General features: G+C 23.6%; 7 protein-coding genes across 7 annotated transcripts; 4 read left to right on the top strand and 3 right to left on the bottom strand. All coding sequences in view use genetic code 6, as the record gives it.

Moving 5' to 3' along the window:
* Nucleotides 1-276: 276 nt before the first annotated feature.
* On the bottom strand, nt 277-2,458 carry TTHERM_00151840 (hypothetical protein; the record flags this gene model as incomplete). Its single annotated transcript, XM_001021717.2, has 3 exons — nt 277-1,823; nt 1,952-2,218; nt 2,278-2,458. 3 exons carry the CDS (start codon nt 2,456-2,458, stop codon nt 277-279), a joined length of 1,995 nt encoding a protein of 664 aa, XP_001021717.2.
* Nucleotides 2,459-3,454: 996 nt separating this feature from the next.
* TTHERM_00151820 (AAA family ATPase CDC48 subfamily protein) lies at nt 3,455-6,871 on the top strand (the record flags this gene model as incomplete). The annotated part of the gene is made up of 12 exons (XM_001021715.3): nt 3,455-3,465; nt 3,529-3,625; nt 3,806-3,985; nt 4,118-4,585; nt 4,647-5,066; nt 5,122-5,189; nt 5,243-5,534; nt 5,605-5,814; nt 5,869-6,474; nt 6,527-6,574; nt 6,634-6,723; nt 6,773-6,871. 12 exons carry the CDS (start codon nt 3,455-3,457, stop codon nt 6,869-6,871), a joined length of 2,589 nt encoding a protein of 862 aa, XP_001021715.3.
* A 1,094-nt stretch (nt 6,872-7,965) lies between these two features.
* Nucleotides 7,966-10,546, bottom strand: TTHERM_00151810 (elongation factor Tu protein; the record flags this gene model as incomplete). The annotated part of the gene is made up of 4 exons (XM_001021714.3): nt 7,966-8,369; nt 8,429-8,735; nt 9,358-9,644; nt 10,201-10,546. The coding sequence occupies 4 exons, from the start codon at nt 10,544-10,546 to the stop codon at nt 7,966-7,968; spliced, it is 1,344 nt and encodes a 447-aa protein (XP_001021714.2).
* Nucleotides 10,547-11,677: 1,131 nt separating this feature from the next.
* Nucleotides 11,678-14,568, top strand: TTHERM_00151800 (hypothetical protein; the record flags this gene model as incomplete). The annotated part of the gene is made up of 3 exons (XM_001021713.2): nt 11,678-13,656; nt 13,728-13,886; nt 14,013-14,568. The coding sequence occupies 3 exons, from the start codon at nt 11,678-11,680 to the stop codon at nt 14,566-14,568; spliced, it is 2,694 nt and encodes an 897-aa protein (XP_001021713.2).
* Nucleotides 14,569-16,016: 1,448 nt separating this feature from the next.
* TTHERM_000151799 (transmembrane protein, putative) lies at nt 16,017-16,388 on the top strand (the record flags this gene model as incomplete). Its single annotated transcript, XM_012798997.1, has 1 exon — nt 16,017-16,388. The coding sequence occupies one exon, from the start codon at nt 16,017-16,019 to the stop codon at nt 16,386-16,388; it is 372 nt and encodes a 123-aa protein (XP_012654451.1).
* An 885-nt stretch (nt 16,389-17,273) lies between these two features.
* On the top strand, nt 17,274-22,464 carry TTHERM_00151780 (ATPase, histidine kinase-, DNA gyrase B; the record flags this gene model as incomplete). Its single annotated transcript, XM_001021711.2, has 3 exons — nt 17,274-18,027; nt 18,419-18,580; nt 18,728-22,464. The coding sequence occupies 3 exons, from the start codon at nt 17,274-17,276 to the stop codon at nt 22,462-22,464; spliced, it is 4,653 nt and encodes a 1,550-aa protein (XP_001021711.2).
* Nucleotides 22,465-23,600: 1,136 nt separating this feature from the next.
* On the bottom strand, nt 23,601-26,142 carry TTHERM_00151770 (TLD domain protein; the record flags this gene model as incomplete). The annotated part of the gene is made up of 9 exons (XM_001021710.3): nt 23,601-23,924; nt 23,978-24,139; nt 24,207-24,341; nt 24,421-24,519; nt 24,603-24,689; nt 24,775-24,922; nt 25,076-25,519; nt 25,673-25,794; nt 25,891-26,142. The coding sequence occupies 9 exons, from the start codon at nt 26,140-26,142 to the stop codon at nt 23,601-23,603; spliced, it is 1,773 nt and encodes a 590-aa protein (XP_001021710.2).
* Nucleotides 26,143-26,253: the final 111 nt, after the last annotated feature.

Below are 26,253 nucleotides of genomic sequence, written 5' to 3'. Positions count from 1 at the left end.
TACTGAATTACATATAAATTTATAATCAAATATTTTAATTAAGATAAATTTTTTTAAAGTTGATAATATTATCAACGATGAAAAAAATATATTATATATATAATGATATACTCTAACTCTTCATGAATTAAGAGCCACATAATTTTATAACCAAATTTTCAATTAAGAGCCAAAAGGCCACAAATTAGCTCTACAAAATGAGGTGGATATTCCACAATTAATGAAGAGTTAAAGTATTTGTTATAATTTTTTATTTTGTGTTTTTACTATTTAAATTCAAACTTATTCTTATTTTTAAAATTTTCTTTCTATTGAGTGATATAAATTTTCTATAATCATGAAACCCCTCTAAATTGGATCATCTATTTGACTGATATCAATATGCTTTTAATTGGTTTCTTTAAACGATCTATTTCTAGAAGTTGATAGTATTTAATCTCCACCCCTACTATTAATAGAAGAAATTAATTTTCTAGGAGTAGTACTACTCTTTCTATTTGTTTAGATAGATGATGGTATAAGAGCAGTTTTAAGTCCTTCCTAAAATACTTCTTTTTTAAGTTTTGATAACATGTTCAATCTATTGCATTTTTTCACTTTTTATTTTATCATTTATATTTCTTATTATTCCTATTCAAAATTTATTTCATGAGAATGAAGATAATCATTTAGCTGTCTAAACTGCTTATTAGGTGTACTATTTGATTAAATTTGATACTTACAGTCTCTTTATTATGGATTACTCATCTAATTATTAAATTAAGCTGAAATATCATTGCTAATATAGTTCTCTTCTCCGAATTATTGCATCTTTTAATTTTATTGATTAGAAATAAACTACTGATCATAAAGGCTTTATCCTTAAACATCTTCAAATACTGTTTCGCTTTAATCATCGAAGTAATATTGTGCATCGCTTTATTAATTGAGTTGCTTATCCTATTGCTAATTAAGATCTTTTTAAGTAAGTACTTAAATTTTTTACTAATTCTCTAAATAAATTAGTTCTTCATTTTTATCGCACTCTTCTGTTTTGAACGTTTCGTACTGCTTAGTAATTTATTTCTTATCATTATTTTATTTTTGCTCATGCTTGGTTATGCTATTTTAAGAGTTTTCTTTATTTGATTAATTCTCTTCTTTTGATTTTTTTTCACTCTCTTACTAACATCCCTAGCTTTTAATTGCAAAAGAAAAGCCTGGGTTGAGTTGATATGATTAATTGTTACCATTTTTAGAATAGAATTGAAGATCACTTTTTTTAATGCTATCTGTGATATTTTTACTATTTGAAGAAGAGAATGATGGAATTGAATAAGCGTTTTCGGTTTACTCTTAGAGTACTTAAAAACTAGAATTTGTATTATTCATTTAATCGAAAGCTTATTTTATGTTCTAGTTTCTTTGAGTAACAACTAAGGAAGGTGATTCTTAGTTTAATTCTCTTTCTTGCTTTATACTCTCTATTTACTGCTTCAGTATACCATAATACTGTATAATATCCATTAATGCATTTTCTTTTTACTCATTCTGCTAAATTAATAATTCATTTACTTTCGACAACTATTCAGTTTGCTCTTTCAAGTCTTGTATTTGCTTATCTTTTTACTAAATTATTTTTTCTGATTCCTCCTTTAAATTTTCATACATAATCCTGAAAGCCTTATTAATTTAACTTGTAAATTTCTCTTCAAGCTTTGAGCTTATACTCTACTCACTTAATTAGCTACAGTTCGATAACTATGCATTATTTTGTTACTATGATTTTAATTCACTTAACAAAGAACATAATTAATTCTAGTTTTCTTTTATTTCCTCCCTAACTATAAACAAAAATTTAAAATTATTATGAATAATTTATATAATAAAATCTAATTATTAAGTAGTATTAATTGAATTTCTTAAAATATTAACTTAAGAAAATTTAAGTTCTACAAATAATTAAAATTACCGTTGAAATACTTTTGCTATAATTCAATGTATGCTTTTTAAAGAATATCGAAAGACTACTTTGGTATGTATTGTTTGGAATTTTGAAGGTTAGCATCTTATATTATAGGAACTTTTAATAATTAACTTAACTATTCATCATATTCTAGGTCACTTTCATTAGCTAATTGATGATAATTTTGTGAATGCATTGTAATAATATCACTATTATCATTAGAGTAACTATTTGAGCATGAAGAGTTGTTCTTTTTAGATTTATCGTCTTATACTTTTGTTAAATTATTTTTACAATTATATTGAATAAAAAGAAAATAATTTAATTCTTACTTGTTGAAAATGGTCTAGAGTCAAAATATGCTCTTATTGCCTTCCTCATTTTACATTAATCATTTTGTAATTAAGGATTTTGTTCTTCTAAATAATGACTTAGATTCGTTTATTTTTAAGATCTATCCCAAAACTATTAGCCTGTTTGCTAAGTATCGTTTAACTAGTTAAAACGGTGCATATATTAGTTCTGATTATTTTATATTAGCTATAATTGATATAATTATTTAATCTTATTTTTTAATTATTCTATCTTATTCACAGTTATTGCGTTTGCTTATTTTCAATTAAATCTATTAATCAGTTCGTTAAAATTTGTGTAATTAAAATATATTCTTATATCGTTTGATAGAGTGTGTCAAATTATAAAAACATAAAGATATCTAAAAAACATTACTATGAATAATAAATATTTGCTAGTTTTTTATCGATTTATAGAAATGACTAATTAAGTTTCTTATTTTTTTTATGGCTCCTAAAATTAATTTTTTATAAAAGTTTATCTAAATATTTCTTAATTTTTTATTTTTTCTAAATTAATTTTTTTAATATGTTTTGTAAACTAAAATATAAGAAGCAAAGAAAATTTCTATTCATAAATTTTCAAGTAATTTAATATAGAAAAAATTATCTCAATAAACATGTGAAGAGTTAAATATTCATTTCTCAAGGTTAAAACATTATATTTTATATCTATCTATTTTCATTAATTTGTTAATAGTTGATAAAGCATTTAAATAAAATTAATTTTAGTAAAATAAAGTGCTTAAAAAGTTCAGATATAAATTAAAATATTGTGTAAATAACTATTAAAATATAATTATTTTTTAATAGTTAATTCACTAAAATAGTAGAGCAGTAAATATATTTTTTAAATGATTTTTATATATTTTGTAGTTTTCTAAGATATATTAATTTTTCTATATTTTATAAAACTGAAATTTTGTAATATGTGAAAGCATTTTTTTATTAATTAATTAATTAGAAATAAATAGATTCATTTTAAAATTAATTAATTACTTATTGCTTAACAAATTATTATATACTTTAGATATTAAGTGCAATTTAAATATATAAACTATTCAATTACAACATAGAACAAAATCTAAGCCTAAGGTCTGACTGAATACAGTTAAATTTTTTTTCAAATAGAAAATCAGTATACAAGCTTATAGAAATGTCTAATATGTAAAGCTCTCATATAAATTTAGCCCAGTTAGTAGATCAAATAATAATTTATATTTTTAATAGGATGTATAATATGAAATGGCAAGAAGCCATTAATGATCTCATGGAGTAAGTTACTCTAGAATACCTTCCTTTAGAATAAAATGAATAATAGTTAGGAGTAAGTAGTCTTAATAAATTGACCAAGCTTCCTGGATTTAAGATTTAGATTTTCTATTTTTATTTATTCTTGATTTTTGATGAAAATTTATAATTTTAGAAAATCTATGATATAATCCAAAATATATGAATATTTTAACAAGTTTGAAATTTTAAAATCTTATCTTTAAAATAATAAAAGATGAAGTATAAAAGAGATAGTTCCGAATGGTTCCATTTCTGGGCAACCCTCTACATTAAATATATAGATATTTATAAGAAATTAGAAGATTGCTATGATTAATTAGTTCATCCTTAAAAAAGAGTTCTCCTTAAGGAAATGCTAGAAAATGTGATAGTCAGATTATGTGAAACCAAATCAGTAATAATATAATGATATTTAAAAAAAAGATTCATAAATATAATATACTTTTAAATGTTTATTACCAATATTAAGAAGCTTATATGGATTTAAATATTTTAAGTTTTTATTAATTTTTTTATATTAATTTAGTAAGTTGTAAAATACAATACTCAATACGATGCTACTTACAAAAGTGATTATCCTAATCTGGATGAACTTGTTATGGATTTGAAGTTAACTCCAGACTGTTTGGATATACCTATTCCTAGATATTTCAGAGAAGAAGACAAAAAACGTTTAGATGAAAGAAATTAAATACTCGATGCACTTCTTTTGGAATACACTGACACAAAAGAGCCTTAAGAAGAATAGTATGAAGACTAAAACACTCTATAGGCTGACATGGATACAGCTATTAGAATTATTTAGCGCTATGAAAGAGGGCGCTAGGGTATAGAAAGAGCTAACCTAGCAAAAATACTTAAAAAAGAAGAAGAAAAGAAACTAGAAAGATAAAAAAAGCTTGCTGAAGGTACAGAAATTGGTGAAGAGACAGAAAAAGATGATGCTGCTTTAGTAATCAAAAAATATTGGAGAGGTTATAAGTCAAGAAAATTAGTATGAAATTAATTCATTAATTAATTAATTTATAAAAATATATTCTAAAACTATTTTTAAGGTTTAAGATATAAGAGAAGAAGAATTGCTATTTTTAGGAATGAAAAAAGTAGTTGAAGATCCTACTTTACCAGAGTCATAGTATAAGTAAGCATAAAATAAAAGATAAAAGATGAAATATATTTAGGAAGAACATGAGTAAGAATTCAATGATGAAATAGAAAATCTGAAAAGGCTTGTTAAGGGTAATGAAGGTCCAGATATCTTAGATAAGATGAGAGCTGAAAGGAGAGAATGGATAATGAGAGAGCTAGAGAAGAATGAATTCAAAGAAGCTCCTTAAGACCCCTCAGAATTTTATAATCAACAAGTGATGGATCCTGAATAGTAAGCAGCAGAGGCAGCAAAAGCTGCAGAAGAAGCTAAGAAAAAAGGAGCTGCTAAAAAAGATGATAAGAAAAAGAAGGGTAAACCCTCAGAAGTAAATTTAATTACTTCATATTTTATTTAGTGTTGTATGATATATAATAAATTAGTTGGACGAATTTTTAGAAAACAATAAACCAACTGGGCCATCTCCAATAGTCCTCAAACTTTAAGAGCAGTAAAATTCTATATCAAAGTTTTGTTTTATTTTAAATGAATATGCTATAAAAGGATTGAAAAACACTCAGGAGAATGGAGTAAAAGAGATGAGACCAATAATTTTGAGTAAAAGCATGAAACTGAGCTTGCAAAAATGCTCATTAAGCCAGTTGTAGAAGAATAAATTAAGCAATAAGTAGATGAAATGATTGCTGAAGAGTTAGATATTGTGAGGTTGAGATATGATATCAAAAAAAAGAAGTAAAAAAAGCCACCCAGACCAAGAAACAAAGGTAAAAATAAAAAGAAATTCCCTGGTGATTCTTCTAATAAAGGCAGAGATCCTAAAGATATTCTAGCAGGGGTAATTAATTAAATAAATTGTGTTAATTTTTATATTTAAAAATTGTTTTACTAATTTTTTTTTGGTAAAGCTTGTTGAAAAAAGAGTCGCAAAAAAGCTTATACCAGCCTCGCTAATGGATCTGAAGGGAGAATAAAATGTTTTGGGAAAAATATAAGAAATTTAGGCTGACGAAAATCTCAAAAAAACTGAAGCATTAACTGATGCGAAGTTGAAAAAAGCTTAATTAGAAGAGCCATCAACAAAAATGCCCGATCCATCTATTGCTTAAATAAGATAAGTATGTTAATTGATTCATTTATTTTGAAAGAATACTTAATTCTGATAATATTAGATTATAGCAGAGTACATCGCTTTTCCTCTTGGATCTAAGTATGCCAAAGAAAAGTTAGATAAGATGAACTATTTCTTCTTTATGGGTCCTAGAGGATCAGGAAAAACTCTGGCTGTCAGAGCGTTGGCACACGAATGTAATGCAATAGTTTTAGATATATCTCCATCTAATATTGATGGATAGTATACTGATAAAAAGTAGATTGATGGTATGATAAACAGTGCCTTTAAAGTTGCAAAAGAATTCTAACCAGCAATTATTTATTGCGAAGATTTTGAGTACATCTTTGGATAAGCTAAAAAGAAGAAGTCTTAGGTGAATCCTCTTTTCGCAAAAATGAAGAAACCTTTAATGGATTTCAAGAAAGGTAAATTCTTTGAACCTGAAGATAGAGTAGTATTTATTGGTAGCACTAACAGACCTTGGGATTGCTCATAAAAGGAAATTAAGTCATTCTTCGATAAAAAAATATATTTCCCCTTCCCCAATTATGGCACAAGAATGTTATTATTTAAAACATTCCTTGAATAGAAAAAAGTCCCATTACCAGATAATTTTCCAATTAATACTATTGCTCATATTACAGAGGGTTGGTCAGCAGGATCAGTAAATTTTTAATTTAATATTATGTTTTTTCAAAATTTTTTTATTTAAATAGTTCAAAATGGCAATTGATAGAGTTTTTACAGAAAGAAGATTACAAAAAGTAAGCTCTTTAAATATTTTATTTTTAAAAAGTTTAAATTATATTTTAATTTAATTTAGATTAATGAAGAATAAATAAAGCTTAGTGAGTTTATTGGACCACTCTCTAATGTACCATTCACCTCAAAAGAAGAATTTAAAGAGTTTAAGGTAAAAACTTTTGTAAAAAATTATTTGAATATTAAAAATTTTTTTGTAGAAATTTAATTAAGTAGTTACTGGGCTCCAAGCAAATTATGAAGCGAAGAAAGCACCAGCAGATGACTAAAAAGGAGATAAAAATAAAAAGAAAAAGTGATAAAAAAAGAATAATACTAAATTGTATGTTTTATTCTTAAAACATTTAATAAAATGTTTATGTTGTTGGTTTAAGTAATAATTTTAAAATTCATTAATTAATTTTCTTTTATTTTACTTCTAAAATTTATAAAAATTATGAACTAAAAGCTTGTTAATTGTTATATTTTTTAATATTGTATGCCTTAGTATTTGTAGAGCTTTCTTATTTATTTATGGTATCAAAATACTGAAGTCCTTTAAATTAATTTTTTTCAGATTTTAATGTGTTTTTTTAATGAAAAGAAACTTTCAGATAAATTTGACATCGGTACTGGTAAAGGTATAGTTGTTATTACTTTTGATAGAACTACTTTTGGTTAAATTTTAGATTTATCTTCAGTTTGATTAAGACTTCTTTAAAGTTATATATATATTTTTTTACCATAAATGTGTTAGTATTAATAAAGCCTATTTTAATCATATATGTGTTAGAATTAATAGATCCTTCTTAATTATGATAAAAAATACATATATACTTTAAATTAATTTTTTTTCTAAAGATTATTTTTGTATTTTTAATTAAAAAAACTCTAAAAAAAAAATTGGACTTCGGTTAAGTACTTCTTTAAAACTTTTGTATTTATATATATATTTATTTTTTTGTATATTTAAAACTAAAAGCATATTTTCTTTAATTTAATTTAAAAATGAAGATATGATTAAATAAAAAAAATAATAATAATAAACACAAATATGTAGAGATATAAAAAGTAATACGTTTAATTTGCAGCATAGGTTAAAGATTAGCTATGAGATTTAAATGAATTATTTAACTATAAATTAATTTTTATATTAAGGGATAGTTGAAGAAATGTATAGTTGATCGATTGATGTACTGATTGGTTGTATGTATTTATGATGGGAGAGTCAAAAAATCTATTAATTGGTGAATTTATGTAATTAATTGAATTTTTGTCTTTTATAATTATTAAATTATATGTATATTAAGTTAATTATTTTTCTAATATTCTTTCCTTCAACTACACTTTTCTTTATATATTTTTGTTTTTTCTTTGACCTTTCAGCTGTTATAATTACTATTCTTCATTAATTTCATTTCTTGGGAGCTTCCTTTTCTTCAGGGATAACCTTAGAAATAACACCGGCAGCAATAGTCTTACCACCTTCTCTAAGAGCGAATCTCAAACCTTTAATTTAAAAATTATTTTATTATTAACATTAATTATTAAACAAAATGATAGTTAATTTACCTGGAGCAACAGGGAGAGGGAAGTGAAGATCGAGGTTAGCAGTAATATTATCACCAGGCATACCTAATTTATTAGCACCGTGAATAGAGATTTGAGCAGCAACATCAGCAGTTCTCAAATAGAGTTAAGGTCTGTAACCATCGGGGAAAGGCTTCTTACGACCACCTTCTTATTCGGTCAAGATATATAAGTTAGCTTCAATCTTTTTATGGGATTCTTAAGTACCAGGTTTACTTAAAACTTAACCTATTTTTAATATTAATAAGATTAATAATAAGTTAACTACTTTATTAATAATTTAATACCTCTTCTGACATCATCTCTAGTAACACCTCTAAGAAGGAGACCAACGTTGTCACCAGCTTCAGCGTAGTCAAGTTGCTTTCTGAAGGTTTCAATACCGGTAATTGTGGTCTTAAGGACCTTATTAGAGTAACCAACAATTTCGATATCTTCACCAGTCTTAACCTTACCAGTATCGACGGTACCAGTAACGACAGTACCTCTACCGGGAATTTAATAGGTACCTTCGACTGACATCATGAAAGGCTTATCAACAGTTCTTTCGGGTAAAGCAATTTATTTATCCATGGTGTCTAATAAAGTATTAATCTGTTTTATTTATTTAAAATAAGTTAAAATTTATTATTGTTAATGATAATTGCAATATCATTTATTTTTATGGTATGTAATAATTTTAATTTGAATGTTTCCTTCCGTATGCTCAATTTCATCAAATGTAAGGTGCATGATAACGCCCTCGATCGATGGCATAAAATTTTGGTGTACGCTAGAAATTAATAGACATGAATAATTTTTCAATTACTCAAATCTACATCTCTAACGCATTTTATTCAGAACGTAAGTTCTTTTTCCATCTTTCTAATTGATAAAATCTTAAGGTTTTGGTAGGAATTGATTTTCCACTTTTAGTTTACTCAATCCAATCTTGCAAGACGCCTTTCAGTATGAGTTTTTTACCAAAGTGGTTGATTATATTTTATAATCTTTTTTATTTATTTATGTTGAATATTTAATTCTACACAATTAATTATTTATTGTTGCTAAAAATATATTTAAGTTCTACTATGTTAATCCTTTTTTAAGTGAATTGAAAATAGAAAAATCTTTAATACTTTCAATTCTTTATTTTTATAGATAATAACATCAGTATTAAAAAACAATCATTATAGATTTCTTATTGATTTAATTCGAAAGCTTTTTTATTTATTACCTTATTGATACCAATTTCGGGATCAGTACCGTTGAGGGCGCAAAGGGCGGAACCAAAGATAACTGGAGCTTCATCACCATTGTATTCGTATTTAGAAAGCAATTCTCTAACTTCCATTTCAACCAATTCTTAGATTTCAGGATCCTTAGCCATATCACACTTATTGACGAAAACGATAATAGTCTTGACACCGACTTATCTGCATAATAAAATATGTTCTCTGGTTTAAGGCATGACACCATCAGTGGCAGAGCAAACTAAAATACCAGCATCCATCTTAGCGGCACCTTTTTTTCAATAAATGATTTTATTTTAATAATGTTGTTCTAATTATTTGAAATATTTATAAATTCTCCTAGAGATTGTCAAAATTTATTCAAAATGCTTCATGAAATTTCTATTTTAAATTCATATATTATCTATACTTTATTTTATTTATCTTATAATCCATCAATCTAATGCATTTCTTGCTCTTGTTTAGAATTCTTTTGTTGGAGAGTTAAATCATAACATATCTCAAGAAGATAGAAAAAACTATTGATTTTGTAAATAGATAAGAGCTATTATGCTAAACTATACAGGCTTATAATAGAATATTGTTATATTTATTATATTGAACTGAATAGCTAGATTATGAGTGTTATAAAAAATTTTATAATTTTATTTTATTAATTTTAAAATTGTGATTAGATTGATGGTTTAAGAAAAAAACAGAAGATTCGAAGAAATGATATTTCCTCTTTCTAAGATTTTCTTTATTTTATTATTCTTAACTCACAATCATAGAGAGAACTAGTTAAAATATATCAAAAAATAGGAGAAGAAAAAAATATTAAAATTTACCAGTAATCATATTCTTAACGTAATCGATGTGACCAGGGCAATCAACGTGACCGTAGTGACGGGTTTCAGTTTCGTATTCTACGGTAGCAGTGTTAATGGTAATACCTCTGGCCTTTTCTTCAGGAGCCTTATCGATAGAATCGTAAGCCATGAATTCAGCTAACTTCTTATCAGCACAAATCTTAGTGATGGCAGCAGTAAGAGTGGTCTTACCGTGATCAATATGACCAATGGTACCGACATTCAAGTGAGGTTTATTTCTTTGGAACTTAGCGAAACCATAACAAGGAATAGCAGATAAAGTTTTTTAGGTGTTGGAACCTAACTTTAAGATATTCTTAAACATTTGTGCTTTATTTATAATTAATAGTATGACTTGTATTTATTATATTTTTAATTATTATTATTTTAATTATTAACTTATTTTCCCTTTAATTTAGCTGTCTTGTATAAAAATGTTTGAAATCTTTCAAAAATTAATATATCTTTCTCATTCTTAATCACTACCCATTTATTAATACTTCTCTTAAACTCCTTTATTTATGTAAATTTTCAAAACCTTTTGGTTTATGAATATATACATAAGCGCATTAGGTTTACGCATACTTAAATTGATAGCAAGCATTATTATAAAACTTTTAAATTTTATATGGAAGCAACATCAGAATTTTTGCTTTAGATTTCAATTTAATAATTATAATAAAATATAAATAAATTATTTGATAAACATTATAACAAAAACTATTATCATTTTATATAAAAAAATTTTAAATTATTATAATTAAATTTTTCAGAGACCCTCACAATAGATATAAATAGGAAGATCATAATTTAATGCATTCATAGGTAAATTATTTGTTTTAATAAGATACAATTATTAAAAAAATAATTGACTAAATATTTACCCCAATTATAATTTAAATAATCAATCATAATTAAAAACACTCAAAATTTGATTGAAATGATAGAAATTTCTGAGGTTTTCTTGCAATGTTAAGAATAAATGAATAATTAAGTAATTTAATATAAAATTAATAAATGAAAATTATTAATTAAATTGTTTATATTTAAGTATTTATTTTTAGAAATTAGAAAACAATTAAGAAATTCATAAAAAATTTAATTTTAAATAAAAAATTAATTTCATAAAATTTACAATTTTTAACATCAATTTATATAGTAGTGATGTCAATACCTTTTTTAATCAGATTAATTTAAATTATTTTATTTTATATAGAATTAATTATAAAAGATTATTATTTATTTTTTAATCAAATGAATTTTTTTTTTTTGATATTTTCGAAAAATTCAAACCTCTAACAGATTTACTTTATTCTTTGTAGAATATTTATTCGTTAAAAACAAATAAAAGAAGAATATTGCTTATTTTTTATACTGAATTTGTTATTTATTAATCAACATAAATTGAGATTGAATAAAAAATAATAGATTAAATTAATTTGCTAAAGTTAGTAGCATGAGTTTTTAAAAGTATTAATAGATTGATACAGAATGCTCCAATAAGTAAAAAAAAAATAATAATTTAGACATCTTACTTAAGGAGTTAAGTTCTAAAAATCTTTTGTTGAACAATCAGGATTAGTATTCAACAATAAATTCAGAGTTATCAGAAACAAACTAAATTAAAAATTAAACATTTAATGCTGGTGGTTATGGAAAGGGTCCTTTGGATTAATTTATTTATGAAAAATAGATTCAAGAATCTACTGCAAAAATAAATAATCTTCTGTTTTCATTCGCATTTTCATAACTTAAATAATGTTAACCAAGTTATCAAAAATTAGACTATTCAATAGTTAGAATTTAATAAAAGCAGACTCTTAATTGCTTTAAAACGCCTACTAAAGAAAATATTCAGGTAAGAACCTTTAATACCTCTGAAAAAAGTTATCAAATAAGTACAGGCTATACAGATAATTTATTACATGATGATATCTTAAGAAAAGATTAAATGAGTTCTAAAAATTTCAAAGAAATTAATTACAATTAAAAAGATTTAATGATAGAAGAATAGAAACTTAGGCTTAATTCTTAAGAATCAATTATATAAGATTTAAAATATTAAATAAAACTCTTAAATGATTAATTCAAATAAGAAAGCATAAATGCAATTTCAATAGATGTTCAAAAATCTGTAGTATAAGAGGAAATTAAATAGCTTGAGGAAGAATTATTGCTACACTAATAAGACAATGATAGACTTAATAACCAAATTTCAGAATTAAGATATTAAAATATTATTTTATCAGAAAAAATTAAAGAATATGATAAGCTTATTAAAAATGAAAACTTGAATTAAAGCGACCTTCTTATAAGGATAAAAGAATAATAAAGAATGATTGATGAGAAATCAAATAAAAATATAGAATTATAAAATTAACTATTGGCTTTACTTCAAAGTAAGAATAAAGATGAAGATGACACATAATTGAAAGACCTTTAAAGGTAAAATGAAAGTCTTAAGCAAGATAATTCAGTGCTTTTTTAAGAAAAAGAATTAAGTTTATGTATAATTAAGTAACTAGAAATAAAATTTGATGAAGAAAATGCTAAATATTCCTAAAATTTTTAGAAGCAGCAAAATCAATTTATTGAAAAAGAAAAATAATTTTTATTTAAAATTTAAGAATTAGAAAGTTAATTAAAATAAGTATAATAATTGTAGTCAGAAAAATCTTTAGTTTCAAATAGCAAAAATGACCAAAATTAAATATTAAAAATGTTAAAATAAAAAAACAGTAGATTAGCATTTAAATTAATAAATAAATTTTATACAAAGAAATTATTAGTTCCATTTATAAAAATTAAGCAAATATCTTAGGAGCGAATTAACCATAGGAGTATTATCAAAAGAAGTCAATCTAAATCACCAGTTAATAGGTCTGCTAATAAGAGAGACCTGAGTCCTATCAGAGAAAAAACATATAATGAACGAAGAAGATTGGTGAGCGTTGCAACTTATTTGTTCAAAAAGTATAAAAAAGTAATGTTAAGAGCTTTCTTTCCAAGATTAAAATAATTCAATAATTTGTAAATATCAAAAGATCTCGAATAAAAAAAATAAATAGGATTTAAATTTATGAAGTAGCTGTAAATAAAAAATTGCAAAAATATGATATAAAAATGGGTTTTTAAAACAAAAATTTATAAATTTACAAGAATCATTTAAAATTTTTAAACAAAAAAATATTTAACTTACTCATTTAATCATATTCTTTAAAGCTGCGAATAATAAAAAAACAACTAAAAAACTCTTTTATTTTGTAATAAGCTTGCAAACTTCATAATTAAATTATCAAAATAATAACTTCATGTTGGATTTAGTTCTTTAAATGCAAATAGATTATTATATAATCTTAGATTAAATAAATTACAAATTGTTCTTGTAAAAAATTTAATCAAATAGAAAAAGGATGGTCTTATTACTTATTTTAGGTAAAACAAAATTATTTTAAATCTAAATAACTATTAACCATACAAATAATATAACTTTCCTTATTAAATAGAAAATGGAGAGCTTTCACTGAAAACTAAGGAGTTAAAGAACAGGCTTATCATGAAACTGAAAGCATTTAAGAAAAATAGAAAATTTTTAATCAAGAAATATATAATTTTTTGAGAAATAGAATTGATCTAGAAAAGTTTGAAAACTAAATCAAACAAAGGTAAAAATATTTTTAAATTATTATAAAGAACTTTTTAAAAAAAATGGATTAATTATAATTTCAACTAATTCTTCATAATGTCAGATTTTTTAATATTGAAGCTTTTTTAATTAATAAATATTTAAGACAAACCTAAAGATCTCTTGAAAAAGTGTATTCTATTAAAATGAACAATACTAATAATTTTGAAAGTACTTAGAGCTTCGCTATTCCTTAAAAATCTTAAGAAGAAAATAATACTTAAGAATGGTCATTCAGAGATAACAAGCAACTATATTAACTCAATAGTAATAATTTTTCTCTCAAAAATATCAAAAAAGATAGTTATAACTAAAAGAATTTGTACTTAAATGAATATGACTTGAATCAGGAAAATATGCTTTACTCTAATGATATTTATAAAAAAAATCTTAGCAGCAGAAGCTGTAAGAGCCATATATCTTCTTAAAATTCTAATAAATCATAAAAATCAAATAAAAGTTAATAGAGGCAATAAAATGGTGGAGAAAAGTCACCATGCATATCTTACTCTGATTAGTTATTATAGAGTAATATATAAAGTAAGTATTTATACACTGACAGTAATAAAAATTTATCACTTCATAATGAAGGCTATATAAATAGCAGTGACTAGAGCGTATACAGCGAAACTGTTTAGGAATAAAGAAATTATTACAAATGAAGAAATATATTTTATAATTATTTAAAAAAATAAGAAAGAAATAATAATATAATAATACCCTTATAATTAAGATAAAAAATTAATAGCGTAGTAAAAAAAAGTTAAAACCTTAAATTTATGAATAAAATTAGATATGTTTTGAACTAATTAAAAATTGATTAATTGTAAATATATGTAAATAAAATAATTAATTATATTTAGAGTTTATAAAAGTATAAAATTAAAACAGTAAAAAATTAAATAAATAGAAATTAATTAATGTTTATTTTTTTTTTAATTATTAAAGTACAAATTTAAATAAATTTAGTTTTAATTTAAAAAAAATACCTTGAATTAGATTAGACTAGAACAGTATTATGTAATATGTCTTATACTTAAATAAATTTTATTTAATGTTTTTATTTCTATTAAACAAGTTAGTTAAAATTTCAAAAATAGAAAATTATTTTATTGAAAATATTTATAAAAATTAAATATTTTATCAAAATATAAAATTTCAATTGCCTGAATGCATTTTTTTATAAGTTTTATCTAAAATTGAATTATTATTTAAATTTACTTCTCTTAGCAAAGAGGAAAGTTATTATGTGATTGAAAATATAAATTTAGAGGAGATCAAAGAATATAATTATGATGGAGGATATGATGAAAACAAAATTAGTAAAGTTTAAATATTCTTTAGTTGATTAAAAAAATTAAAGGGCAAACAAAAGTTGATAGCTGGCTCCCTTACATAATATTTTGTTAAAATGGTTCTAGCAGGAAATTAGTGATTAATATTATTTGTAATATACTAGCAAAATTGAAGGAATAAGAGAAAAGTAAGGTTAAAAGTGTTTGATAAAATTTTTCAATAATAAATTAAAAAAATAAACATAACAATTTAACAACAAAAACTAAAGTAAAAATGTAGAAAAAATTAATTTCTTTAATCTTATTGGTCTCATTGATTTCAGCCTATAAAGTAGACATTCCTACTTGCATTTAAGGAGTTACTGATTTCTCTAGACAAATTTAAGACATTGCTCAAAATGCTAGCTTTGAAAAGTAATCTTTGGGAAAATTTTTAAATAACACATTTACTGCTTTTTAAGGTGTTAATCCTCTTTTAGAATCATGTGGGTTAGATTTCTAAGTTATGGATAAAGTAATGAGTTTCAAACCTACTTCTCAATAGTAATGCTTTGAAAATATTGCTAACTTAATATTCCATTCTAACACCACTTATTCATACTTCAAAAATAATCAATTCAGTTTTGAAAGCTAAATTTTCAATTACCTTTCTTTCGGCTAAGACATGGTTAAAGAAGCTAAGCAAATGATTAAAAACTGTAAAATTATCCAAGAAGATAAAAACTTGCTTAGTTTAAGCTTTGATGATTTGAAGATGATAGACTTCTCTGTATTCTAACCCAAGTGTTTTGTTTATGCTTAAAATTTGACAAGAGATGCTATTGCTTTTGTAAATAACACCGTTAAAAAAACTAAATCTATCTCTGATCTTTTTGTTGATGCAGCTTATATGTACAATACTGCTGTTGATGCTTTACCAATTTGTGGATTCAACTATACTCTCCCTAAGATTAACGACATTGAAGACAAGAAATACTGCGTAAATAATTTAAGCAAAATAGTCAAAAGTGTAAACTAAACAATTCAAGACATTCAATCTAAGAACTTTACTAACATCGTTAGTGAATTAAAAGAAATCTTTTCTAATTCCGTAGAAATCTATAAAAAGTGCAAAATTAACAAAAAACCAATTCTTGCTGCTTACAATTCTTGCTTTAGCAACACTCAATAACTTTCTGAGAATTTGAAGACACTTGTTTCAGATATCCAAAGTGGAAAAAATAATTAAGAAATTTCTTCATAATTGCAAAAAATTATTGGATCTATTCAACCATTAGTCAACTCATGTGGCTTTGATATGGATTTGAATACTAACTTAATCAATGCATAAGATCTCTAAATGTGTGTCTAGGATTTCAAAATTATTGGCTAGCATTTAGAAACTGTAATGATTGATTTAAATGAAAAGAAATTCACCAAGATCGGTAACGATGTTTCTTCTCTAGTTTCTTTAGTATTTGATTCATTGAATTAATGCAAAGCTAAAAAAACCATAACAGAGTGATTTTTATAAAATATTAATAATATTATTAATTGCAATATTATTTTAATTAATATTTATTTTTATAAGTATTTTTATTGTTTTTACCTAAAATTAATATAACATTTATCTAACTAACTACTTTTTTCATTCATAATTTTATTTTACTTATTCTTCATAATTATTTAAAAGAATTTCCTAAAAATATTTGAATAAATAATATCAAATTAAAATATATATATCTGCTTAAAATAAATACTTAATTATAAAATACTGCTAAATCTTTGGCACTGAAAAATTTATAGCAAATTTAAATTACATTAAGAAATTTAGGTAATTTTCAATATGAAAGTTTATTTTTTGAAAAACAAAGTTTATTTAAAAAAATTTGAATTTGTATGAAATACATAATTCTTAATTTAATTGTGTTAGAAAATAAAAAATATTTTTAAAATGAATGTAAAATGTTTGATAATATCGCTTAAAATATAAATTTGCTAATACTTACTTACAATAAGAAAGATGTATTCGATGAAACCAAATTAAATATAAATACATCAAAAATAATTGTGGCATTCAATAGTTAATTAGAATGTAAAGCGTTAGAGTAGAAAAAAACTTTAATTTCCAACTTGAGATTGTTTGGATATTATTTGATTTGATAGATAAAGAACTAATATTTACTTATTATTTTGTGAAAAAACAAATAATTATAAATAGACTATAATCTAAGCTCCAAAATATTATTTTTTAATCTCTCAAAAGTTAGAATATAACTCGAAAAAGTAAAATGAATTTAACTACAGTTATATAGGAAGGAATAGAGAAGAATTTCGCTTAATACTATAATAAATTTACTCTTATGTTTTTAAGTTCTAAAATGGAGAAAGATTATAGAAACGATACTTAAAAAAAGAATCGCTTTTAATTGCGTACAATATTGTTAACTTTAAGCTTTTTTGGTATAGTAATAGTGATTTGGAACTTGGTGAAAAATTCTTATTTTTTGATTCCCTCTACAATTAGTATCGCAACGAATATACTTGGGTACTTTATTGTTAAAAAATATCCCTTTTAATTAATAGAATTAAAGATTGCATTTTTTAGTATTTTTAATTAAGTAATATATGATATGCTCATCACAAACTCGAATATTATGGACACGAAAAATATTATTCTTGGGGAGTTTTTTATTACTGTTACTATTTGCATATATTTTAGAACAAGAATTTTCATACTTGACTGTTTGCTTGTTTTAGTGACTAGAATAATTCATTTGATTTTTCTTGGCAAGATTTATAGAGATATGGAAATAGCTTCAATTGCTTTTTTGATTGCTTCTTAAGGTAATATATTAGATTAATTTAGTAAAATCTAAATAGAAAATCATAATCATACTAAATAATAATTTTTAACAATCTACCAATTAAGAGATTATTTAAAGTGTTGATTTTGAATATTTACATTTGATATTTTCTATATTTTTAAATAAATTCAACAAGGATTAAAAGATTTACACACAAACATTACATTGATAGTCAAATCAGTATAAATTAGTAAAAAATACAAAAAATTCGAGAGGAATATTTTATAATAATTTGATTTGATATTGATGTAAATAAATATTTATAAACTAACAAATTTAATGATTTTCTCAATTAAATTTGAGTTTACAGTATAAAGTTAACTGAATTAAATATTTTTTCATTACTTTATTTTTTAATTAAAAAAAAACAGTATCTATTGTATTCTTTTATTTTTTTCAGTCTGAGAAGAATGCTAGAGAGAAGTACTTATTAAAAAATAGTCATGATTAGTGGGCAGAAATAGTTGATAAAGTCCTTCCAGTAAATATAATAATATCTAAATTTAATTAAAGGACATGCGAAATTATTTTGGGTAATTCATTAATATTTGATTGATATTTTTCCTTTATTTTTTGACAAATTTAGTAAATAAAAATTATTATTTTTAATTCTTTAAAAATTATTTCATAAGAAATAATCATAATTATCTTTATTTGATATTTTTTAACAAATAAAATAGGCAGTTGCAACACAAATTGCTCAAAAATTTTTAAAATCAAAGACAATGAAACATATAATTCAATGCTTATCAAAATGAAAATAGGTAATAATGAAAGTGAAAGTAGCTAGTCCTTAAGAGATTATGTGCTCAATAAACATTTTTCTATAGCTGAGAGACAAAGGATATCTCGAGATAAAAGTACTGCTAATTACAGTCTTAATGAAATAGACAATCAACTAAAAAGCGTGCTCGCATTAGGATAGAATTTGTCTAGTAAAAAAAGATAAACAGACGATAATTTGCATTAAATGAATGAAGATAAACCAAAATAGTTTTCCATAAAGAGTTTGAATAATTTAAATGGAAATGGTGTTTAAGGTAAGAATATGCATGGAGGATCAGCAAGTGATCACTACAATCGTGTAGAAAGTCTAATAGGATATTATAAAGAGAAAGAATTTGCAACTTCAAAGAAGTACAAAATTAAAATATATACTGTTTAAGGGGATAATTAGTCTTCTTTAATACTGAGTATAGAAGATAAAAGCCATAAATCTACCCTTAAATTTCAAAAAAATCTCTATTCTAATACAAATCATGTCTTTTAAAAAACTCTAACTCACTTTTAAGGTTTGGTAAAAAAGGCTATGACAGGCTTAAATGAAGTTAGTAGCAAAAATATTCCAACTTAGGTGCTCTATAATACTCTTATTTTGAATATATAAATTAACAACATTAAGGATTATTTGTAAAATATGTAAAATTAATCTTAATCTAAAGATACAAAGGATAATAATGATGATAAGATAGGCAGCTATGCTAAAATATTTTTTCGAAATACAAACAAATTTTTTAATATAGAAACACTGGGGCTTTAAGAAATGTTATCATAACTTGAAAAACTTATGAAGAAAGTATGCTTAGAAAAATAAATTCAATTTATCCTAATCAATGAAACGCCTGAAGATTTAGTAATTATTACAGATAAAAATAGACTTTATCGAGTCTTGGTAAATTATATTAGTAATTCTATTGAGTATACTTCAAAAGGATATGTCTAGGTGAAAGTCTCCAAAACAAATAGCTTAGGATTGGAAACTATAAAATTTTAGATAATTGATAGTGGTAAAGGGATAAATCCCAAATTTGAATCAACAAGAGCATCAAATGCAGTTGGTACAGAGTTTAAATCGAATATTCCATCAGAAGAAGATATTTCAGGAGTCGGTGCACCAAGAGCAAGGCTGAAATAAAGTATAAATATAATAGGTTTTTCCAATGCCATGAATACTGAAAGAGAGAAAAAAATATAATTCAACATCTAAAACTCTTAGAGTGCATAAAAAAATAACGTAAACATTAATGGGATCGAAGATAGTGTTGCAATCGATAGCAGTATGATTAATTTAACTCAAGAAAATAAAAATAGTTAAATGAATTCGTTCCCTTCAGCATAAGTATAATAAAAGTAATAATCTGGTTTAGGTATTGGATTAGCAGTATGTAAATTTCTTGTAAATAAATTAGGTCCAAGCTTTCCAAAAATATTTTCAAAGCCAGGAGTTGGGACTAATGTAACTTTTGAGGTTTACTAAGATTTAAAATAAATAATAAATTCGGGGAATTATAAGAATTCAATTGCTAATTAGCCTATATTACCTTCTCAGTAAAGGAGACATAAAAACTCTAGCTTTAGTGTCTTTCATAATAATAACATTTAAAATGCCCATAATCATTAAAATCCAATGATCAATTCTACTTAAATTCTATCTAATCAGAATGCAAAAGATCAGATTAATGCTTTGAATAATCATTTGCAAAATGGAAAAGAAGCATTAAATTCAAGTGGTAACATTCAATCAGGATTAAATATTAATTTAGTATAAAGTGGAAATAACTAACCTAACCCTGTCCTATCTCCTCGTAATTAATAATCAGGTTCAAAAGAAAGTAATATGAATTTAAATAAATAATCTAGTTCAGGTGGTAGCAACGATTACTCTATTAACTAAGGCCTAAGTGAATTAAAAAGCAAGAATTTAGTATAGCCATTAATTCACTTAGATGCTTAGGAAAATATAGATGAAGATGCTCTGGAATATTTAAATCTTGGAGGTAACTGCTACAAAATGATATCTGGTGAAGAAGCTGCTGTATTTAATTTATAAAAAAGTGAATAGTATCTCAATCCTAATTAAGGATTTAAATATGATTAGAATGAAAACTTAAACTTCATTAATGGAAGCAATCTGATACCAATTATCACTGGCCATCATTCCAATAAGAAGCTATCTTTTATATAGGCACCATTTTCAAATAATACAAATAATTCAATTACTACTATATCTTTTGCAAATCTTTAAAATCATAGTTAACTTTTTCCTTTTACTTTGAATACTAATGATTAAATGTTAGCTAATTTTCAGCAGCCATAATTCACATAAAATGGATCTAAAGGTACCTTTAATGCATCAAGTAACAATTAAAATACAAGTCATAATAATAATAATAATAATAGTTCTATGGGTTCTTTGCCTAAAATAGAAGAAAATTAGTCTTAAAAAGAGGGTTCTTTAAAAAATGCAAAAGAGTTGTTCTCAAATTTTTAAGGTATTTAATAGCTTTAACCTTCTTAGTAAGTAAACATGAAAATATAATAAAATCCGTTTAAGTCAGAAACTCCTAAAAAATCTGCAAGAAAGCAAAGCATTTAAGGAGCTTATGATAAAAAAATTTTTAGATCTTCTCCAGATTTCTTAGATCCTAACAATGGACCTGGATCATAAGATAGCATAATTATAACCTCTCCACACTAAAATCCCATTTAAAATACACATAATATAAATAGTTAAGGTAATTATGTTGGAAATTTACATCTTATCAGCGATCCATCATCACACAATTCTTCTCATTAGTAAAATCCAATGAGTAAGTTTAATCGTAATCAATAATAATAGCTTGATGAATAAAATCTTTAGTATATGTACTTAGCTAATATAGCAGAGTAAATTAATAAAACATTTGCATAACAGAATGGTAATTAATAAGGATATTAAGGTAGGAAATTAAGATAAAAGAGTAGTTTTAATTTAATTTTTGACTAAAAAACACAAATGATCGAAGATCCTGAATCACTTATTGTGAATACACTTGGATAAGGAACTCAGTATGGGTCCAAAGAAAATAATTTCTAGAACGAATCTTAACTCTAAATTGGAAGCAATTTGTAAAATGAATGTGGATCTCAATCAAATATTTTAATTAGCTCATCATAATCTCCAGTAAAAAGTTTTTCAGGTTAAAATGTAATGAATGATTCATTAAATAACTAAATTAACAATTAACAAATGCAATCTTAGCTTTAATAACTATAATAACAACAATAGCAGTAATTTAATTAATCTAGTTTGTCGCCTTACGAGCTAAAAAGTAAGCAAATAAACTCGTTTATTCATAATATCCCTTCTGCATAAGTGTTTTCACAACCTCTTCAAAGTAGAAGCAGCTAATCAAATCAGTAATAGGATCATTTATTTGTTAATTCCGATCAATAAGGTGCTGATTCCCTAACAAATACACTTTTGGGTTCAAGGGAAAAATCGGTTTCAATAAAACTATAGGTAAGCTCTAAGAAAAATTCATCAATTTTGCATAGAGAAAAAGAATTAAGTGGAGGAAATTAATCCCAAACAAGTCGTGGTTATAGAATATCAATATGTGGAAAAGATATAGACAACAATCAATAAAATAATTGATTATTTAAATTAATTAAATAAATAAACTCATAAAAAATAATTAATAATTAAAATAAGTGAAATATAGACTTATGTATTGAAACAAATAAATAAATAAAATTAAAAATCCTACAGCTTTATTCAAATAAAATTTCAAATTTAAAATATATTATACTAAAATTTAGATTCATTTACTTTAAAATTTATTTATAAAAAAGTGTAAAAATATAAGACAATATATATAATTTATTTCTATTTCTAAGGATTGATTTAATCTATTTATTTATTTTGATTGATAATTATATTTTGTTTATATTAAAATTTATATTTACATCTTATTTAATCAAAATAATATAATATAAATAAATATGTATTTCAGCTAATTATCAATAATGTACAATAGTAAGTAATATTTTATGAGAAAATTTGTAGTATAAATAACTGGCTTAATATAAATAAATTGTTTTTTCTCTTTATTTTAGCTTGAATTGTTTCTTTTATTCCAAAATTCATAGAAACTTTCTTTTAAATATCATGAAATAATTTATTTTTCTATTTAATTTAATAAATTCTTCAGCTCAAAAAAAATTGAATTTATTTAGTTTAGTTTTAAAATTAAAATAGAATATAATTTATTTTATTAAGTAATTTTCAGTTTTTATTTTTAAATTAATAATAAAAAATATTAATCAAGATTTCTTGAATTAAAGAAAAGGTGAAAGGATTTAATAAAAATAAATAAACTTTTATAAATAACATTTTTATTTAATGGGTGCTAGCAATTGAGTTATTAACTATTGTTAGTATCTTACAGCAAATAAAATATAAAATATATTAAATATTTATAATAAGTTAAATTAAAATAATTGTGAATTAAATAATCAGCTAATTAGTTTATGAATTGGTTTAAAAAATATTTTTAAGTTTGCATTTTAAGATAGTTGTTAATTTTTTATGATATATTTATAGTAAAGTGTTTTTTGATAATTATTGTATTTTGAAGATATTTTATTTTTGTATTTTTGATTAGTAGTATGAGGGGAATTTAGAAATATAGGATTTTTTGTAAGATTGAATAGTAATTAATTGATTTTTATTTATTTTTTTGTGAGCTTTTATATTTTTTAAAATTTTAGTAATTATTTTGCAAATTTAGTTCAACTACTAAGATAGTAGAGTTCTATGCTCATAATTTTGAAATTTTTATCTTTAAAATTTCCATGCAAAGGCAAGTTATCGAATGTATCTGACACAGAACTCTATCCATTTAAATTTTCATTAATAGTTAAACCAGGACCATCAGATCCAGAGCCAAAAGTTATTTTCTAGCGAGTCGATTAGATGTAGTGCTAGTTTGTGCCAGTAGGCATAAAAACTACTTCTTTTGGCTCTAAGCAAAATAAAAATATATCCTCTGTTCCATAGAAATTATCACCGTGACCGATTCTTATCATGGTCTCACTAAAAACACCGAATTTTTACTATTAAAATATGAGAATGAATTTAAAAATATAAAAGAATTATTAAATATTACTTGATCAGGGGTTTTGAGTAATAAGAGCATTGGGCTGTTGATATGTTAAGCACCCTTTAAGTATAAAGTATTAAACGAGTATCCATCTTTAAAAGTAGAATATATCAAAGTAGGATTTGAGATTTTAAATTAACTTGGAATCCAATCCCATATTGCTTCAAACTATTTGATTAAATAAATTATCGATTTTAATAAAATAAATTAATGTAGACTTAATTAAATTAATTACATGCTAGTATGTGATTATTTATGATTTTTCTTTAGTTCTAGGTCTATAAATGATTTTCATTTGAGGCGAGTTTTAAGAAGATAATATTTCTCTGAAAAATTTATTTATTTTTTTTATTTTCAAGTAGTAGGCAGTCTAAAATAATATTGAAATAAAATTTAATAATTTTATATTTTATGTATTTAATGAATTATGAAATTAGAAGTCAAATTACCACAAAAAGTTAGTCTGTTTCTTCGATAGTCTTATCGATTTTGCAGGTTTTCAGAAACTCTTTAATTTCATCACTTGTTTACATTTATTTGACTTAATCCTTTTTTAATTTTTTTAAAAAAGTGTAAGCTAAATATATACTTTTCTAAAATTTCTTTTAAAATATAAAATATATTATATTACTTTCACAGTCATCCAAATACCAAAGGTTATTTTATATAATGTACGGATTCCTTCATTCAAATAAATAGTCCATATTCTCAAGACAGTCTATTTAATATAAAAAAAGTTAATATTTATAAAGTATAATGAATAAATAAATTTGAAAAAATCCTAATCTAAATTTAGTGTTTACTGAAAAGCGAAGAATGTTTAGGAAAAAATGGGTTGTCCAATCTATGAATTACTAGATATAATCAAAATTTTTAGAATCTAAGAATTCTATTATTTCCTTAAAACCAGAGCTTCTTTGGCAAGCTACATCAAAAAAGAGCTTTGCGTTTCTAATTTAGGTATTAAAAAAAATAATTTGATTTTAGTGAATAATTAAATCATCAATATCACAAGCAGACAAATATTTAGTACACTAAAAATTCGAATAATTCATTTGATTTTATTATTATTTAATGTGTTATTGATTAATTAAATGAACTTACTTTTTATAATCTCCATATGATGTTGTGAAGTACCATCTTAAATCTTTCATGACTTCTTAGTTAATTTACTTTTTTTCATCTAACTTTTAAAAGCTGTCATCTATCATAGTTTTAAGCAAAAGGTATGTTTCATATTCATTAAAGAATATTAAGCAAATAGCGCAGACTTATATAATCATAGGATTGTAATCTAATTTTGGATAATTCTCTCTAATTACCCACAATATGCGCTTTAAAGAAGATTCACCTGCTTTATTCAAGCAGTGTACTTAAAGCAATTATTAAACACTGTGCTAGCTAAATGTTGGTACCAAACGTACGTCAGATGAACTACTGTGTTCAAACACAACAGTTTTCATTATCTCATATTTTTGTTCAAAGCTATTCCATTCTAATCTGAATTTATTTTTAATTAATCTTCTTATAAGCCCGACATTACTTCCTCTATTTAAATATAAATTAATTAAAATTATTTATGAAGCCATTTAATATAACTAAAAGCCAGTCATTAAGTATTAACTCAATAATATTATCAAGTATATATATGAATACAAGCATTTTAATTTGATTTACATAAAATTCAATAAAAATTAATACCTTCTCACCAAATATCTTAGTTTGAACATAATGTTATTACTGAATCCTCTCTCATTGCTGCTAGAGATAGCTTATGGGTTTGATTCAAGGATTATATCAATAAAATTTTTGGAGTATGTTTGCTAAATTCAAAAAATATGTGTCAATTAATTGTTGATAGTTAAATAAAAAAAATTAGAAACGCTATAAAGCTATAGCAATAAAAAAAAATATTTTACCTACAATTATGCATAATTTTAATAGAGTTTTATGAATAAATTCTTTGAAAATAAAAGTTCTCCTTTGTAATGATCTTTTTCATACCAATTATCGTAATTGTAAAAATAATCTTAATCAGAAAATTGGCTTCCCTTTCCAATAACTAAAGAGAAATCTTTACTTAATTGAAGCTACTTTTAAATCTCCTATTATTTTTTTTCATATTCAGACGACTTGTTTGCTTTAGCTAACTTGCCGAGACATAATCCCATAATTTATATTAATATTGTTAGCGTATAATAAATGTATGGTGTGTTTGCAATATAGTAGATATGTTTAGCAATTACTATATTAATAAGTTGATTCTTTTTGTTTTGATTTTT

The sequence above is a fragment of the Tetrahymena thermophila genome (genome assembly GCF_000189635.1).
Source record: "Tetrahymena thermophila SB210 genomic scaffold scf_8254545, whole genome shotgun sequence".
In the NCBI taxonomy this organism is placed as follows: Eukaryota; Ciliophora; class Oligohymenophorea; order Hymenostomatida; family Tetrahymenidae; genus Tetrahymena; species Tetrahymena thermophila.
This window is presented reverse-complemented; position numbering and strand designations above follow the sequence as displayed.